Source organism: Chiloscyllium plagiosum, unplaced genomic scaffold (genome assembly GCF_037043375.1).
Source record: "Chiloscyllium plagiosum isolate Xiang-an unplaced genomic scaffold, Cpla_swu_hap1 HiC_scaffold_2, whole genome shotgun sequence".
Taxonomy (NCBI): Eukaryota; Metazoa; Chordata; class Chondrichthyes; order Orectolobiformes; family Hemiscylliidae; genus Chiloscyllium; species Chiloscyllium plagiosum.
Window position 1 is genome coordinate 33,939,349 of NW_028270140.1, and position 17,834 is coordinate 33,957,182.

At 40.4% G+C, this 17,834-nt stretch overlaps 2 protein-coding genes across 2 annotated transcripts in view; one reads left to right on the top strand and one right to left on the bottom strand.

The window, feature by feature from the left end:
• elp1 (elongator acetyltransferase complex subunit 1) overlaps nucleotides 1-8,668 on the top strand; it is a 72,833-nt gene extending 64,165 nt beyond the window's left edge. Inside the window, exons 34-37 of the mRNA XM_043716357.2 lie at nucleotides 1,474-1,601; nucleotides 3,210-3,364; nucleotides 5,970-6,048; nucleotides 7,139-8,668. Coding sequence (XP_043572292.2) covers nucleotides 1,474-1,601; nucleotides 3,210-3,364; nucleotides 5,970-6,048; nucleotides 7,139-7,200 — 424 coding nt within the window. The 3' untranslated portion in view covers nucleotides 7,201-8,668. The remainder of the gene's footprint in view (nucleotides 1-1,473; nucleotides 1,602-3,209; nucleotides 3,365-5,969; nucleotides 6,049-7,138) is intronic.
• Nucleotides 8,669-13,659: 4,991 nt separating this feature from the next.
• On the bottom strand, nucleotides 13,660-16,360 carry LOC122563036 (actin-like protein 7B). The gene has a single exon (XM_043716370.2). The coding sequence runs from the start codon at nucleotides 15,054-15,056 to the stop codon at nucleotides 13,815-13,817; it is 1,242 nt and encodes a 413-aa protein (XP_043572305.1). The 5' UTR covers nucleotides 15,057-16,360; the 3' UTR covers nucleotides 13,660-13,814.
• Between the last annotated feature and the right edge of the window lie 1,474 nt (nucleotides 16,361-17,834).

The window sequence follows — 17,834 nt, forward strand, 5'->3', positions numbered from 1 at the left end:
AAGTGTACTGTAACCAAATCTGCAGATGACACAAAAATAAGTGGAATGATAGGTTGCAAAAGAGATACAAACAATTTACAGAGAGATTTTGGAAGGTTATGTAAGTGGGCAAAATGTTGGCAAATGGAATATGATGTGGAAAAATGTGAAATTGTTTATTTTGGAAGGGAGAACAAAAGAACTTTACAGTATTAATTAAGTGAAGAAAAACTGCAGAAAGGTACAACACAAAGGGACTTGGGGGTCCTTTTACATGAAACACAGAAATTTGTTAAGCAATATTAGTTGAAGGTTAAATATTGGCCAGGACACCAATAGAACTTGGACAGAGGTGGGGAGTGGATAATCCTCCAGAAACAAAGGGAAGAGTGTAGAGTGGCTTCAGTAAAGACTACATTGTGTTTTTTAAAATTAAATAGTGTCTTTTGTTATTCCAATAAATAAAAGATCATCTTTCATTCTCTCAGTTGCTGCTGTCTCTGATAAAAGGTAGTTATTTCAAGTCTCCATTTGCATTTGCAACCATTGTGATACTTCGAGATGGTGTGCATTGCAAGTTGATATTTCAGGTCTGATATTGGATGAGCAGTGCTTATTCATTTATTTGAAATGCAATTGAGATAAGAATCCTATGCAAGAAGTTGTAATAGTACATCAGTGAGAGTTTATATGGGCTTTATATTCTGTTAAATACATGATTTGTAGTTTGATACATATGATTTCACAAAACCTTTTAAAAACCACTAAAAATGAATCTTCAGGTTTTTGGTTCTGCTTAATTTGTGCAGATATGGCATATAACTTAAGCCATTTTAGGGTATTGTCAGCACCAGCATGCAACTTAGAAATACTTAGGACTCGGCATGATTCAAAAAAAGAACAGACTCATATGATACCTTTTGAAAGCCTCAAAGAGATTTACAGGTAATTAACTACTTTTAAAAGACTTTCCCTGTTATAGTATCTTCTTGCAATATAGGGAAGCAGAGTATCAATGCTCATGCAACAAAGACTCAGAAAACAATGATGAGATAATCAGCCATGTCATTAGCTTTGTAAGCGACATTGAAGAATAAATACTGATGAGCAACCTGGAATATTTCACTTGCTGTTTTTCTAAATAGTGAAGTGGGATATTTAACATCCAATAAAAGGACAAATGGGCCTTGGATTAGCATTTCATCCACAAGTCAGCACCTTCAACAGTTCAGCACTCCCTCAGTGCTGCACTGGAATTGTTGGCCTAGAGTTTTGTGCTGGGATCTATTAATTGAGTGAATTGAGTTTAACTGACACCAAAAACTTCTGACTCTAAACCAAGGACGCTACTTATTGACCAACAGCTGATGAGAATACTTGTCATTGATACAAAGGTTTTTATAATCCCTATTTCTCTAAATCTGTATGTCTACAATGCACCAGTGAGGATATCTGAAATAAGGTGTCATGAGTTTGTATGTGTGAATTTCACAGGCGAAGTTCAAAGAATCGTCGGAAGGCAGAAAGGAAGAGGCACAGCTTGAAGGAGGGAAGTCCATTGGAGGATGTGGCACTGTTGGAAGCATTAGGAGAAATAATATCCGCTCTGGACAAATTGACTGGTATTCCTAGTCCTATTTCTATCATTGCTTACAAGTAAACACAAGGCTCTGGATTTCTCTTGCAGAGGTTAGGTGTATAGTTATGGGCTTTTACTTGCCCACTTTTTAAAGTTTCAGGGATTTTAAAAAAATATATTTATGAGGTGATCATAGGACAACAAGAATACACTGTCATTTGTATCATCATAAAATGGATTCCTAATTATTTCCTAAGCCTGAGAAAGTAACTTCATTAGCAGTGTGAGGTTCTTGGGGAGAAACAGTCATATATTCAGGCAGAATTGAATCAGAACTGCATGTGCAGGATTTTTCTTTATTTTACACTCATTCTGCTGGTACAAATGTGTATAATAGCCTTCAGTGGACTAAATGCACAGTGCAATTTTCAAGCTAGTATAAGCATTATTCTTATTCAGTCCAGATGACTCCTGATGGTCCTTATTTTCTGCGGAATGATTCTTACTTGGAGATTAACAGTGAAGTATTTGAATTTCCTTACCATGGTTAACACTCTCCTCGTGCCTTTTATTGTGATGAAAGTTGAAAGGCTTTGCATTCAGTTTTCAAATTCCTTCTATAAAGTAGAAATTTGATTCTTGGCATTGCTTTCAATTCCCTTTGTTTTCTTTGAAAAGAAATGAACTTTTGATGCTGAATTGTAATGGTACTTAAAGGAAAAAAGAATTCTATAGCATCGTTCACAACATTGGCATGTCACAAAGCACAGAACAGCCAGGAAATTATTTTCATAATCTATTTACTTTTGTAAAGTAGGAGGCATAGCAACCAGTCTTTACACCTTGAGCTCCTGCAAATAGCAGTTAGATAATTGAATATATAATTTGAATGCTGTGGTTCTGTTCGCCGAGCTGGAAGTGTTTGTTGCAAACGTTTCGTCCCCTGTCTAGGTGACATCCTCAGTGCTTGGGAGCCTAGACAGGGGACGAAACGTTTGCAACAAAAACTTCCAGCTCGGCGAACAGAACCACAGCAACGAGCACCCGAGCTACAAATCTTCTCACAAACTTTGAATATAATTTGCATTTTTAGTTTTGTTGGTTGAGGGGTACATAGTGGTCAGAACACAAGGAAAATTTCACTGCCTTTCTTTGAAATACCAACCTGGAAACTTTTGCATCCACCTTAGAGAGCATTTTTAGCAGTTTAATGTTTCATTGAAAAGACAACATCCTGATAGTGTAGCACCCATCATTGCAGAACTCCCTCAATCAGCTGGGAATGTCAGCCTAGATTCTATGTTCAAGTCTCTGAAACTACATTTAAAAAAAAAGACAGCTGAACCTGTCATTCATTATCAGCCTTTCTTCCCCAGGTTTTGATCTGTAGCTATTTTAAACACATTTTTATTTATTATTAGTTTTAACTGCATAAAGACAACTACACAGTGCAAGTAAGTCATCTCTGAGAAGAGGGGAGGAAGAACATTAATATTTTTGATGTATAATTGATTTTCTCCTATGCATAATTTTTGCAAGCCATCTGATTTTTCCATTCTCTTGTAAATGATAGGTCCCTTGGGGGGTATTTTTGAAGATAATTTTGTCAGCTTTTTAAAGTCACTGTGTTTGTGGTTCTCTCCATCTGCAGGTGAAGTGCACAAATTGCTGAAGATTTTGGTGCTTTTTGGATATGACGTTCTAGCTTCAGAGCTTCAGCAGGCTCTGGGAGAAGCCCTACAGCTTGTGGAAAAATCCATCCCTGAAATCTGGCTTCCTGACCTTAAAAATACAGCTGCCTGTCCTGTAAGTAAAGTCACAGCATTCTTCACACATAACATAAGCTGACCTTTTTTTCTCAATTCAGTCTTGAAGTCTAGTCTTGAAATTACCTCTATTACTTGCTTTCGTCTTAAAATCTAATCTCCTGATTATCAAAAGTCACATAGTTTGCAACAAGTCTGTCAGAATGTTGAGCACTCAGATCATGTCCTTGATTTGTACCGTTTTGGAGAAGTGCAAAGGGGAAAATGGAGGTCTGTGTTATAAGTACAATCTCTTGGCTGTTTCTCTCAAGCTAGTAAATGTTATCAGTAGTCACTTTTAAATAAAAGTGTCTAATGACATGCATTTGTATTTTCTAGAAGCACTAGATGTTGCCTTTTCTGGCAAAATCAACATTTATTTCTCATTTCCATATGACCTTAAAACAACCGTCTAGCTGGGTCATCTCCTTGTATGTTTGAAGTCACACTTAGACCTGACTGGGTAAGAACAGTAGATTTCCTTCCCTAAAGGACATTAGTGAACCAGTTTGGTTTTTATCATACTGTGTTACTATGATTATCACTGTATTGATGCAGCAATTTAATGATACATTTTAATTAACTAGTTGTTATAGGTTTCCCAGCTGCTGTGGTGACTATGAATTCACATCTTTGTATTCTTAGTCCAACCCTTGGGATTATTCATTACATAAGAATGGTACCAGAGGTGGAAAACCTTCAGCTCCCTGTGAAAATAGAGAAACTTTTTTTCTAAAGCACAAAAAAAATTTGATTGTATTCTCAATTATTAATTGATTTGAAAAGGTGAATCAGGAAAAATTACAATTTAAGAAGACCTGGTAAACACAGGATACAGGTTTAAGAAAATTGCCAAAAGAACTGAAGAGGAGATGATGAAAGAAGAAATTTATGCAGTAAATTATGATGTTCCGGAATGCACTGCCTGAAAGGATGTTGGAAGCAGACCAGTAATAACTTTAGAAAGGGTATTGGATAATTACTTGAAGAGAAATATTTGCTGCGATACAGAGAAAAAAAACGAGAACGTTCATGATTGAATAGCTGTAAGGCAATGCTGGCACAAACTTGTTGGGCTGATTGGCTTCCTATGCTGTATGACTTTAATGACCATGCTACCCTGCCCCCATTCAGTTAGATATTTGATGTTGCACATTGAGATTCTTTCTTGTTCAAGATGGTCATTGCCTGACAGTTATGTGATGTGATGTGAATGTTACTTGTCACATATCAGGCCAGGCCTGAATTTTATCCAGGTCTTGCTGTCATCGGGTATGGTCTGTTTCTGAGGCATCGTGAACAGAGCCAAAAATTGTGCAATTATCAGTGCACGTCCCCACCTCTGACTTTGACTTTATGTAGAGGGAAGGTCTTCTGATGAGACAGGATCAAACCTAAGGATGGTGACAGTGGTGTTCAGGACATTGTCTTTAAGGCGTGATTGTGTATGAATGGCTGTCTCAGGCTGTGTTTTGACTAGCCTGTGGGACAGCTCTTTAAATTTTGTCTCAAGTTCCCAGCTGTTGTGAAGGAGGACTTTACAGGGCCAACAGAACTGTGTTTACCATTGTTGTTTCCGGTGTCTTTGTTTGATACTGGGTGAGTTATCTGGTTTAATTCCATTTATCAGAACTTGTCGCTTGGCTATTTTAACGTAAACTGTACTTGTAAGGATAAGGATAGCACATTTTAGTGAGCCACGCAGTTTGTAGTTCCAGATTTGAATCCTTGTCCCCAGAACTTGAATCTGAGTCTTTGAATTACTGAGTCCAGCAGCAGTGCAATTGCACTGTCGTCTTCCCCTTATTATACAGATGGCAATCCAAACAGTTTGTACTGAATTAACAGCAGTGACAAATCCATCATCAAAACCCATGGTGAAAATTAAAATGCAGACTTTATACCCAGGGCTCTTCTAGTGCAGTGCCCCTACGTCTGGACCAAGGCCCAAGTTCAAGTTCCACCTGCAGCAGAAGTGTGTAATAATATCGCTGAACAGTTGGATATAGAAGATAGCTAGCCTTTCTTGGAAGGTTTGACAAAAACAGTTCACAGTATCCCAGGAGTGGTCTCAGCAATGTTCCAGACTTGACACCACATTCATTCATTCGTTTCATTACTGTGAACATAAAATTATTTTCATTATTCAATTAAAATCATAATGGCTGTGTATCCGTATTCCATCTCCCTGCCATAGTTCTGTAGCTCTTAATTCCCTTGCCCCAAAAAAATCCTCAGTCCCAGTTTTTAAAAAATTTAATTGACTCCAAGCATCAACAGCTTTCTGAAGAGAGTTCCAGATTCCCTTTGACATGATCACTGTACAGTGTAATTCTAGATCTATGCTTACACACACACACACACCCCTCTCCCTTTGTAGGCTTGAATTGAGGGACTGAAGGGCTACCATGTCTTTCAGTAAAAAACTCCACTTTCCTCTAAAATGAATGAGGAAGAAATAATGTGATCAGAGGTTTTGTACTATTCTTTTATTGGATCGTATATACTGTTTGGGACATTGTATATTTGTAGGCTGACTTTGTTGGGGAGGCATGTGGACATTAGAGATTGCAATAGCAAAATATTTTTTGTTTTACTTATTCTAGGTTCTTGGTCCTCACTCAACAGCAAACAGCATTACTGCTTCCTTTCAACAACCAAGGAATGGGGGAGCACCTCAGCAAGGTTGGTGTGAAGTGGGGTTAATAGCAAAGCCCTGTATTAAAGTTCCATAATGTATTTGCTCATTTTGACATCTAAACAATGATTTAATTTAAAACCAAGCTTTCACTTAAAGTGCAATTATCTTGTTGTAACAAGTTCTAAAAAAAGACTTGTTTCACAATCTCAAGATGTTGCCAAAATACTTTACAACCAACAAGGTACTTTTGAAATGTAGTAACTGTTCAAATGCAGGAAGTACAGCAACTAAACTGTGCATAGCAAGATCCCACAAATACCAACACCTACTTTAGATATTGGTTGATATATAACCATTTGTTAAGACAGCAAGGAGAATGCTAAAATAAAAGAAAAATACTATGGATACTGAAAATCTGATATGTGGGAAATTCTCAGAAGGGCTGGTCCAGCAGTTCGGTTATGAAGAGGAGTCACATTCAACTTGAAAATGTTGTCATACCCACTGAGTATTTCCCTGTTTTAATTACAGCAGAGGGACTCCCTTGTTCTCCTTCAAGATTGGTCTGTGAAATCTTGAACGGCCTTTAAGAGAGCAAATAACGCCTCAATTTAGAACTTCATTTAAAGGTGTCACCTGTGATGGTATAGCAGTACCTAGTACTGCTCTGGGATTGGCAACCTCAATTATGTGCTCAACAGAAAACTGAAATTTGAATATTTATATACAGTGAATGTTGGCACTCATGATTGAGATGCTTAGAAAAGTGAGTGAGATCTGCCCACAGAAGAGAATTAATGTATAACCTTGAAGTAATATGTCTGTACTTCACACAGTTAGCAATAAGCAATATTGTAACTTGAGAGAATTTAGCTTCCCTCTGATCAGTTTCTCTGACATGTCAATCTTTATTGGTGATCAAAATAACAAACTGATCGAAATAAATTGATTTAGAAAAAGCTCACATTTGCCTAATGCAACTGGGTGAATATATTTTAACAAAAATGTCTAAATATCAAGTTGGGGCTTTTATCTGGAGAAATTTGGCAGGAATAGTTTTGTTAGTGACACTTCCATCACATTTAATTATGCATATCAATTACTAATGTCTTCTTTCATATTTTTCTCCCCCAGAAGAAATTTTTGTCCCTCCTAAACTCAATAAGAATGTGAAGTGGAAGCTAAATATTTTGTGAAGATACTCCAGTTTGCCGTGTTCCATTTTTGTGTTGTACATCATTGCACGCATGCATTACTGTCAATGCAGAGCAACCCAACAACAAGGATGCTGGTGAAAATGGATAGGTATGGTGGTTTTCCATCAGGCACGTGGTTAACCTCCTGCCAGCTGCAGAATTATGATGAACTAAGCATACAGTGATATCAATGTAACAATCAGAACTGACAGACCTGTAATCAAAGGACAAAATGTACTTCTGTTGTTGTATAGTTTGGTTACAAAATGAAGACAATGCAATTTAGTTGTGTCCTTTCTATAAAGAATTTATTGAAAATCTTGGATATTAAGTATCTGTTACTTTCTTCTCCTATCACCTTTGTTCTCACATGTTTCAATTACAAATGCTAGGTGTTTATAAAGGCCACGTGCAATACATGATCAAAGCAAATTGTGCAGTAACTAATGAATTATTCATAAAGTTTTAATGTAATAGGGAAATGTTTTAGGCTTCAACACAACCACTTCTGTGATCTTATGAAGCATTAATAATAACAAACTTCACAAATTAGGCTTTCATAATGCATTTAGAATTTGTCTCTATCGTGTCTATGGTCAAAGTTTTTAATAATTAAAGTTGTACAGGGGCTTTATAAACACTCTGTACTTTTGTCAGAGTGCAGTCTTAAAGATAATAATTTTGGGTCAGAACCTGTTCTGAAGTGAGTTTACAGTTTTAGTTGTCATGATGTTCTGTAATAGTTTCTCGAATGGTATCAGTGATGGTATTTCAGCATTCATGCATAATGTCATTTTTCCAGGAATCCTCCTTGTTGGTATGCAGCTGATCCTATTTAGTGGAGAAGGGTCACTTCGACATGAAATGTTAATTCTGCTTTCTCTCCATAAATGCTGCACAACCTATCATGTTTTCCAGCAATTTCTGATTTTGTTACCCATATTTTCTTAAATTGTAAGCTCACCCCTCATTCCTCCCCTTACTGATCACACTAACTCCCACCTCACCATTGCCTCCACCATCACAATTTCACCTGTCTTTAAAACCATTGACTTCACCCCTCTCTTCACCAACTACAACCCAAAGATCCACCTGGAAGTCTCCTTCTCCAACTCTGATTGCTTGTGCTTTACTGTTGGCATCTTTCACAATGAGAGATGATGAACATGCAGCAAATAATCCATTTAGATGGGGACTTCACAACCTTCAACAAAAGTAAATGAAGTCCATTCCTTGAGAGGTAGACTATACCATAAACACCATACCATACCTGATATTGCCACACAACATTGTGTTTTCCCCACTCACCTTTCATTCCCACCATTGTGGGCCATGCTCTGGATATCTTTCCCAAATTAGCGATTTTTGAGAAGATTTGTAGCTCAGGTTGATACGTATGTAAGTTAGCTCACTGAGCTTGAAGATTTGTTTTCAGATGTTTTGCCACCATACTAGGTAACATCATTAGTGAGAGCCTCTAGTGAAGGGCCCGCCTCTCTATTTGTAGGTCTTGGTTTCTTAAAGTGTGTGATGTCATTTAAGGTTCTTTTTTTTCAAAGGAAGGAGATAGGATCTAAATCAATATGTTTATTGATGGAGTTATGGTTAGAATGCCATGCCTGTAAGAATTCTCGAGTGTGTCTTTGTTTCGCCTGTCCTAGGATGTGTGTGTTGTTCCCATCAAAGTGGCGTCTTTCTTTGCCTGTATGTATAGAAACTAGTATTAGTGGAATGTCATTTGATGACCAGTTGATGTTCATCTATCCTGGTTTCCTGCTAGTTTTCCCGAAGTAGTGTTTCTTACAGTTCTTGCATGGTATCTTGTAAATGTTAGTTTTGCTGGCGGTATCTATTGGATCCTTTAGGTTCATTAGTCCTGTTTAAGTGTGTTGGTAGGTTTGTGGGTAACCATGATGTCAAGGGGTCTGCGTAGTCTGGAAGTAATTTTTGGTATGTCTTTGATGCAAGGTAATGTGGCTATAGTTTTTGGATGCATTGTGTCTGTTTGTTTGGGTTTGTTTCTGAGAAATCAGTGGATTGTGTTTTTTGGATATCTGTTTTTCTTGAAAACGTATAGATATTTTTCTTCTGTTTTTTATAGTTCTTGGGTGCTGCAGTGTGATGTAGCTCGTTGAAATAATGTATTGATGCAGCTCCATTTGTGGGTGTTAGGATGATTGCTTCTGAAGTTAAGTATTTGGTTCATGTGTGTTGTTTTTATGTAGATGCTGGTTTGAAGTTCTCCGTTAGCTGTACGTTCAACTGTCACGTTTAGGAATGGGAATCTGTTGTTGTTTTCCTCCTTTTTTGTGAATTTTATGCCTGTCAGGATATTGTTGATGGTGTTGTTTCCTGTGATTTGTTCCATTTTGTGATGACGAAGGTGTCATCAATGTAGCGGAACCAAAGTTTGGGTTGGATAGATGGGAGGACAGCTTGTTCAAGTCTCTGCATTACTACTTCCTGTATGAGCTCTGATATTGGTGATCCCATGGAAGTTCCGTTGACTTGTTTGTTGGTTTTGTAATTGAATGTGAAGTGGGTGGTGAGGCACAGGTCCAGTAGCTTGAGAATGTTATCTTTGCTGATGAAGTTGTTGCTGTCTGGTGTTTGTGGTCCTGGTTTTCCTAGCAGTAATGCCAGTGTTTCTTTGGCCAGGTTGATGTTGATTGATGTGAAAAGGGCTGTAACGTCAAAGGAGACCATTATTTCCTCCTATCTTGATGTTCAGGAATTCTTGCATGAGTGAATGGAGTGGTATGAATCTTCAATTAGATGTTGGAGTTCTTTGGCTAGTCTGTATGTTGGTGTACCAGGTAGGAAGACTATGGGTCTGAGGGGGGCTACATTGGACAAACTAGATGGAAACTTGCCACCAGGCTACATGACAACCAACTGGCCATCAAAAGACACAACCCACTATCACTAGTTTCTATACATATAGACAAAGAAGGACATCACTTTGACTGGGACAACACACACATCCAAGAACAGGTGGAACAAAGACACACACGAGAATTCTTGGAGACATGACATTCTAACCAGAATTAATAAACACATTGATTTAGACCCTATCTACCTTCCCTTGGAAAAAAAAGAACCGAAAATGACATCACCCACCTTAAGAAACCAAGATCTATAAAGGTGGAACATACCACCAGCACTTCACCAGAGACTCTGTGATGATGTTACCTCAAATGCTGACACAACATCTGAAAACAAACCTTCAAGTTTAGCAAGCTAACTTATATACTTCTGTTCCCCAAATCCTTCCTTTGAGACTCTTCTAGTTAGTCTGACCAAGCTTCTGATGACGTTTTCCTTTGGCAAAGTGCCCTTTTTTGTCTGATTAGACTTTGTGTGGATGGTTTCTGATATTTCATAATTGAAAGTTCTCCTGAATTTAATTTCTATCTGAACTTTGAACATGATAACTACTTTGGCATACCGGTTGTACATCTGAATCCAGCACTCATTGTGATCTGACATGTTCTGGGAACTCTGCAGTACTTCTGGTTATTAACAGATCATCGATGTTCTCTAACATTTCATTTCAATTGGTGTTGCACAGCACTTTTAAGAAGTTGAAAAGCTCATTTGCTGACTGTGACAATGTCTTTTCGTGGCCCAGCAAAGGCCTTGTCCCAAGGCTGCTGGATTACCTGTGGCTTTTAGAAAGCTCTGTAGAGGTGGACGTTATCAAACATACTTGCTATTTCTTACTGCCATCCCCAACACCTACCCGATTCATCAAATATTCTATATATAGAAATTGAGAAATAGGAGCTGGAGTAGACCATAAAACCCCATGAGCCTTCTCTACCATTCAGTAAGATCTGGGCTAATCAATTTGCTCAACTTCCCTGACCTATCACCATATCCTTTAAACTTGAGAGATCAAAGGTCTATTAATCTCAGCCTTGAATTATACTCAAGAAATAGAGCGTCCACAGCTCTCATGGGGAATATTCCAAAGCTTCACAATCCTCAAGTGAAGAAATGTCTTTGCATCTCAAACATAAATGGCTGCTGTCCAGTCCTAAGATTCTAAACCCTAGTTCTAGACTCCCCAGTGCGGAGGGGGGGGTGGCATTAAAACACCTAGCAGTATTGCTCCTGAAAAACTTTACACTTTTCAAATAAATTACATTAATTCTCTGAGTTCTAAGAAATTTTGTGACCTGTTATAGTTCACTGAGGAAGTCTGGGTTGCTGTGTCAACAAGCACAGTATGTTATGTTGCTTGCAACTGGACAGTGATGGTAGAGGCTACAACATTTAACCATCACAAGGCTGATCAGGCACTGCTCCTACTTTTACTGGTGCAAGGATTTGTAGATTAGTACTTAAACAATTTTACATTATTATGACTGCACCATCATTGGCCATCAAATTGATTGGGTGGGACTCAGATTCTAATGTAGGACTTTTGACTCCGAGGCAAAGATGTAACTTCCTTTTGTCAGGAGACCAAAAATAATTCCAGACATGGTGGCACCAAAAGCCCTATTATAGTTGCAGTAAGATGCTTTATACTTGCACTCCACCAACATTTATGCAGAAAAGGCTAATGGACCATCTACCCTCCTAAATGCTTACTGCACCTACGTATTTAATCTTTTTTTTTCCCCCCTCACTGGATGAACTTTCAAGTTATGTCCACAACAGCTTCCAGAAGCGGAAGTCAGTGTGTCGGCTTGCCAATCAGCATGCACTGAACTTCCAAGGAATTTCACAACTTAATGGAAATGTCTATATGTTAACTTTCTATGAATTCACACGCACAAACATTCCAGTCTCTCTCTGCCAAATTAGTATTAATTAAGAAAAGGCCTATTGGAACCCACTACCCTTGATGCTAAAACTCTGAAAATTACATCTACCACCTAATCCAGTTAATGACATGAAATAGCAATTACATCACAACAACTAACTTCGTAACTCTTGGTGGAATCTTAATAAATAACTGAAACAAATACATGGACAAATACACATCAAATATTTAAAGTACAGACTAAGATTAATTGTATAGCAATTTTAAATGTTGACAGTTTTCAAAGCAGTATTTATAGTATATTGATATAAGTTTTTTATTGTGTCCATGATAAAGAATTTTATTTTCCATCTGATATTATAGTCCATATTTATTTAGTTAGGAAGTTGGTGTACTACAAGATTGTGTAATATGACTGACAACAAGCAATTCAGTATTTAGCCAGAACTATAGGTTTGACAAAATCCTTGGATCTGAAGTCAGTTTAGATCTTCAAGACATGCTAATTTCTGCTGGAAGGTTGTGATCAGGATTCGTTTTGGATTATTTTAATGGATCTCAGATACTGGTTTATAAGAGCGCTCAAGCCTGCATTGCTGTTCAGTGATGCCTGATACTTATCTTAATGCCACTTTCTCATGCTATCCCTATACCTCTTTATGTCATTAAGTCTCCAGAAAAGTACTGATTTCTGTAGCATGCTTAATGACTAAACTTCTACAGCCTTCAGGTGAAGAAAATTCCAAAGATTCATCTGCCTGAGTGAAGAAATTTCCCAACTCTGTCTTAGGAATAAATTTTCTCCGGATTCTTGTTAGGCTGAAAGGAAAGGCTGGTGGGTAAAGGGAATGCTGGATGCCTAAAGAAATTGTGGGTTTGTTTAAGAAAAAGGAAGCATATGTAAGGTATAGATAGGATAGATCGAGTGAATCCTTAGAATATTATAAAGACAGTAGGAATATACTTAAGATGGAAATCAAGAGGGCAAAAAGGGGACATGAGCTAGCTTTGGCAAATAGAATTAAGGAGAATCCAAAAGGTTTTTACAAATACATTAAGGACAAAAGGGTAACTAGGGAGAGAATAGGGCCCCTCAAATATCAGCAAGGCAGCCTTTGTGTGGAGCCACAGAAAATGGGGGAAATACGAAGAGTATTTTGCATCAGTATTACTGTGGAAAAGGATACAGAAGGTATACTGTAGGGAAATAGATGGTGACACCTTACAAAATGTCCTTAGTACAGAGGAGGAAGTGCTGGATGTCTTGAAACGCATAAAGGTGGATAAATCCCCAGGACCTGATCAGGTGTAGCCTAGAACTCTGTGGGAGGCTAGAGAAGTGATTGCTGGGCCTCTTGCTGAGATATTTATATCATCGATAGTCACCGGTGAGGTGCCGGAAGACTGGAGGTTGGCTAACGCGATGCCACTGTTTAAGAAAGATAGTTAAGACAAAGAGGCAAACTGCACACAATTCAATATCAGGTGTGATCTTACTAAGACCCTATACAACTGTAGCAAAACGTTTTTGCTCCTGTACCGCAGCAGTCTCCAGGAAGGAAATAATGCCCGATCTGTGTTCTTGAATTGGATGAAAGTCAATCGGAGCGCACAGCAAGAGTCCACTGACTGTACCCAATGTGCAGACTTTCCCGCTCTTCTGGAAACCAAATAAAACTGACCAGTTAATTTGCAAATGCTTTATTACAGTTATGACAGTAGTGCTGCGGCTTGGTAGTAATCATGATAAATTAGATGTACTTAAAATGTCGGAGGCGAGCCAAGAATTTTAAAAATGTGCAACGAAAGAAAATGAAGCCACGGCTGCATGAAGCAGTCTTTAGAAGCACTTGCGGTAAATGACATAGGGACCCCGTTCATCATAGTCTCTCTTGCGAACCCAGAGCTGCTGGAAGGATTTGAGAGAGGCCATGATGGAGCCTCCGAGCCAGACCGAATACTTCCTCTCGGGGATGGCGTGCACGGTGGGGTTCATGCCGCGCTCCATCTTGTTCATCTCCTTCTGCAGGCGGTCGGCGAAGCCGTCGAAGAGGGTGGAGCCGCCGCACAGCAGAATGTTGCTGTACATCTCGTACTTGAGGTTGCTGTCGCACTGGTCGAGGCTGTGCAGGGCCAGCGAGTGGACCCCGGGCTCCTTGGAGCCGATCATCGACGGGTTGAAGAGGGCCTCCGGGCAGCGGAACCTCTCCTTGCCGATGGCGATGACGTGACCGTCGGGCAGCTCGTACTCCACCAGGTACTCGTTGACGTCGAGGTTCATGTCCTGCTCGAAGTTGACGGCGGTGTAGCAGCACTTCTTCTTGATGTCCTCGACGATGTGCAGGCCCTTCTCGGTGAAGCGGTTTCCCGCCTCGTTCAGCAGCCTGAGCAGGTAGTCGTTGAGGTCCGCGCCGCCGTAGTCCGCCCTGCCCGTCACGTGCGGCATGGTGTAGCCCTCGTGCACGGGCACCACGTGCGTGACCCCGTGACCGCACTCCACCACGAGGCCGGTGGTGCGGCCGTACGAGTACAGCGACAGGATGGACTGGTAGGCGATGTGCATGGCGGGAGTGTTGAAGGTCTCGAACAACAGCTCCGCCATCTTCTCGCGGTTGGTGCTGGGGCTGAGCGGCGGGTCGGCCACCATCACGGCGTGCTCCTCGGGCAGGATCCGCATGCCGTACTGGAAGACGTGCGCCCAGATGGCCTCCACCGCCTCCCAGTCCACCACGATGCCGTGCCGCAGCGGGCTCACCGGCTTGAGCTGCAGCTCCGACCGGCAGAACTCGTCGCCCACGAAGTTCTCCTGCCGGTTGTCGCCGGTCTTGGCGCTCCTCTGCACCGGCCGGCCCACCACCGAGGACATCACCACCGAGGGCCTCGGCTGCCCGGCGTAACCCGCCTTGCAGTAGCCGGTGCCCAGGTCGATCATCACCGACCGGATCTCCTTCAGCACCTTGCCGGACTTCACGTCCACGGACTTGACGCTCTGGGTCAACCGGGAGGTAGATTTCTGAGCTTTGCTGGAAGGTGGGGGTGTCCCCGCCTTCCTGGACCCGTGGCCCACCGGTTTGGTCACCATCCCCGTGTGTCTTTTTCCCTACCCCACCTGTCTCTCACACAACAGCCCGCCTGACTTCCAGTCCCTAGCTGATGCGCTCGGCTGACCCGACGCTCAACCTTTTTGTAAGGTTTTTTTTCCGCTGCTGTCTCCAGGGTGACCAGACATAAGCCATTGCCAGGTCATCTCCCCGCTCACACCAGCTCCCTCAGTGACGAGTTCATTCACAGTGACGCCTGGCTTTAAATACACATTTCCCCGCTCATAGCCACAAGTACGTGCACTTATGAGTTGTGGACACAGCGGATCAGTTAGAATCTGTTGTGCCACTCGAACCTTTTAGACACAATTTCCTGCATTGTGGCTGCCGTTCAAAAAATTTCCAAGTTTTTCCTGACCGTTGAGTGATCTAGTGAACAATAATGCACTTTAACACTGCTGTTAAAAAATTTAGAGAGAAACTCAGTTATGCAATGATGAATTCAAAGACAGAGACAAAATTGCTACCATTGTGCTCGAGAGAAATGTTGGAAGATCGCACCAGATGTACCACTGATTCTCCGTTCATTCCAACAAAAAACTAGAGCTGTATGCACATAGGCACAGGAGGACATTCAGCCCATCCAGTATATTTGTTTTTTTTACTTTTTGTTTTTTTCTAATTACCCCCACACTAACTGCGGTAGTGCTTATTTCCCCCCCGCACCAAATTGTATGTGTGCAGGTGTGAGACACAGTGAAAGACACAAGGTGTATGAATCTTTAATCAGTTTCCACCACCAGGAAAAAAAGAAACACCCAAGTGGTCAGTGACAAGCAGTGCCCTTCACATCAACGGGCAATGTTGTGTGATCAAACAGTGAAAGGGAGGGCAGGGGTTAAATCAAAATAGAATTGGAGGGGGAGATAATGTACCACACTCAGGAGGGCAAAAAGGGGACATGAGATAGCTTTGGCAAATAGAATTAAGGAGAATCCAAAGAGTTTTTACAAATACATTAAGGACAGAAAGGTAACTATGGAGAGAATAGGATCCCTCAAAGATCAGCAAGGCAGCAGGAGATGGGGGAGATACTAAACAAGTATTTTGCATCAGTGTTTACTGTGGCAAAGGATATGGAAGATATAGAATGTGGGGAAATAGATGGTGATATCTTGAAAAATGTCTATATTACAGAGGAGGAAGTGCTGCATAAAAGTGGATAAATCCCCAGGACCTGATCAGGTGTACCCTTGAATTCTGTGGGAAGCTAGAGAAGCGATTGCTGGGCCTCTTGCTGAGATATTTGTATCATCGATAGTCACAGGTGAGGTGCCAGAAGACTGGAGGTTGGCTAACGTGGTGCCACTGTTTAAGAAGGGTGGTAAGGACAAGCCAGGGAACTATAGACCAGTGAGCCTGTCGTCGGTGGTGGGCAAGTTGTTGGAGGGAATCCTGAGGGACAAGATGTACATGTATTTGGAAAGGCAAGGACTGATTCGGGATAGTCAACATGGCTTTGTGCGTGGGAAATCATGTCTCACAAACTTGATTGAATTTTTTGAGGAAGTAACAGAGGATTGATGAGGGCAGAGCAGTAGATGTGATCAATATGGACTTCAGTAAGGCATTCAACAAAGTTCCCCATGGGAGACTGATTAGCAAGGTTAGATCTTACGGAATACAGGGAGAACTAGCCATTTGGATACAGAACTGGCTCAAAGGTAGAAGACAGAGGATGGTGGTGGAGGGTTGTTTTTCAGACTGGAGGCCTAAGACCAGTGGAGTGCCACAAGGATCGGTGCTGCTGGAAGAGCTTATGTAAGAGTGCTCTATCGAAAACATTAACTCTGATTTCTCTCTACAGATGCTACCAGATCTGAGCTTTTCCAGCAATTTGTTTTTGATCCCATGATTAATTTTGGCTAGAGAGATGAATTTTTCAAAAATATATACGGTTTTGTTGTCATCTTTGCTCAACTCCCAGTTAGTAAACACAAATAATCCTTTCTCTCCTGTACACATGAATTTGGCTAATTGACCCTTTCCTCTTCACTAGTTCTTTTTAGAATGTCACTTCTGTTTAAACTTCTCAAATGCCTCTCTGACTACATCAGCCCATCATTTATCAGGGGGTGGATCTGAGCATTCATTGCTGTGGCAGCAGATATTTAATTTTACACAATTCATTGTTTCCTCCTTCTGACATGAATACAAACTGAGTTTTCAATTGAATTCAGGCTTAAATGAAGATATTCATGTTTTTACTCACAGAAAACCTGCTCCCATAATGTTGTGTCTTCTGGTTATCTGAATTTATATAATCAAACCTTTAGACTCAAAATGCTGGAGCCTCCTTAAAAGCATTTTCCAATCGTTCCATGAACTTTGTAGACGAATGCAGTAACCCAAATCTTCTGATCTGAGTCACAAACCATTTCTGAAAAAAAATTGCCTACTTGCCCACCACTTTCCCTCTTAAGTATACTTCTACTTCCTTTATACTCTTCTAAGGATTCACTCGATCTATCCTGTCTATACCTTACATATGCTTCCTTCTTTTCGTTAACCAAACCCTCAATTTCTTTAGTCATCCAGCATTCCCTGTACCTACCAGCCTTTCCTTTCACCCTAACAGGAATATACTTTCTCTGGATTCTCATTTCTGAAGGCTTCCCATTTTCCAGCCTGTGAATATCTGCCCCCAATCAGCTTTGAAAGTTCTTGCCTAATACATCAAAATTGGCCTTCATCCAATTTAGAACTTCAACTTTTAGATCTGATCTATCCTTTTCCATCATTATTTTAAATCTAATACA

What these genes read in the sequence shown, in the direction of transcription:
- LOC122563036 (XM_043716370.2), bottom strand. Translation starts at nt 15,056, where the DNA reads ATGGTGACCAAACCGGTGGGCCACGGGTCCAGGAAGGCGGGGACACCC.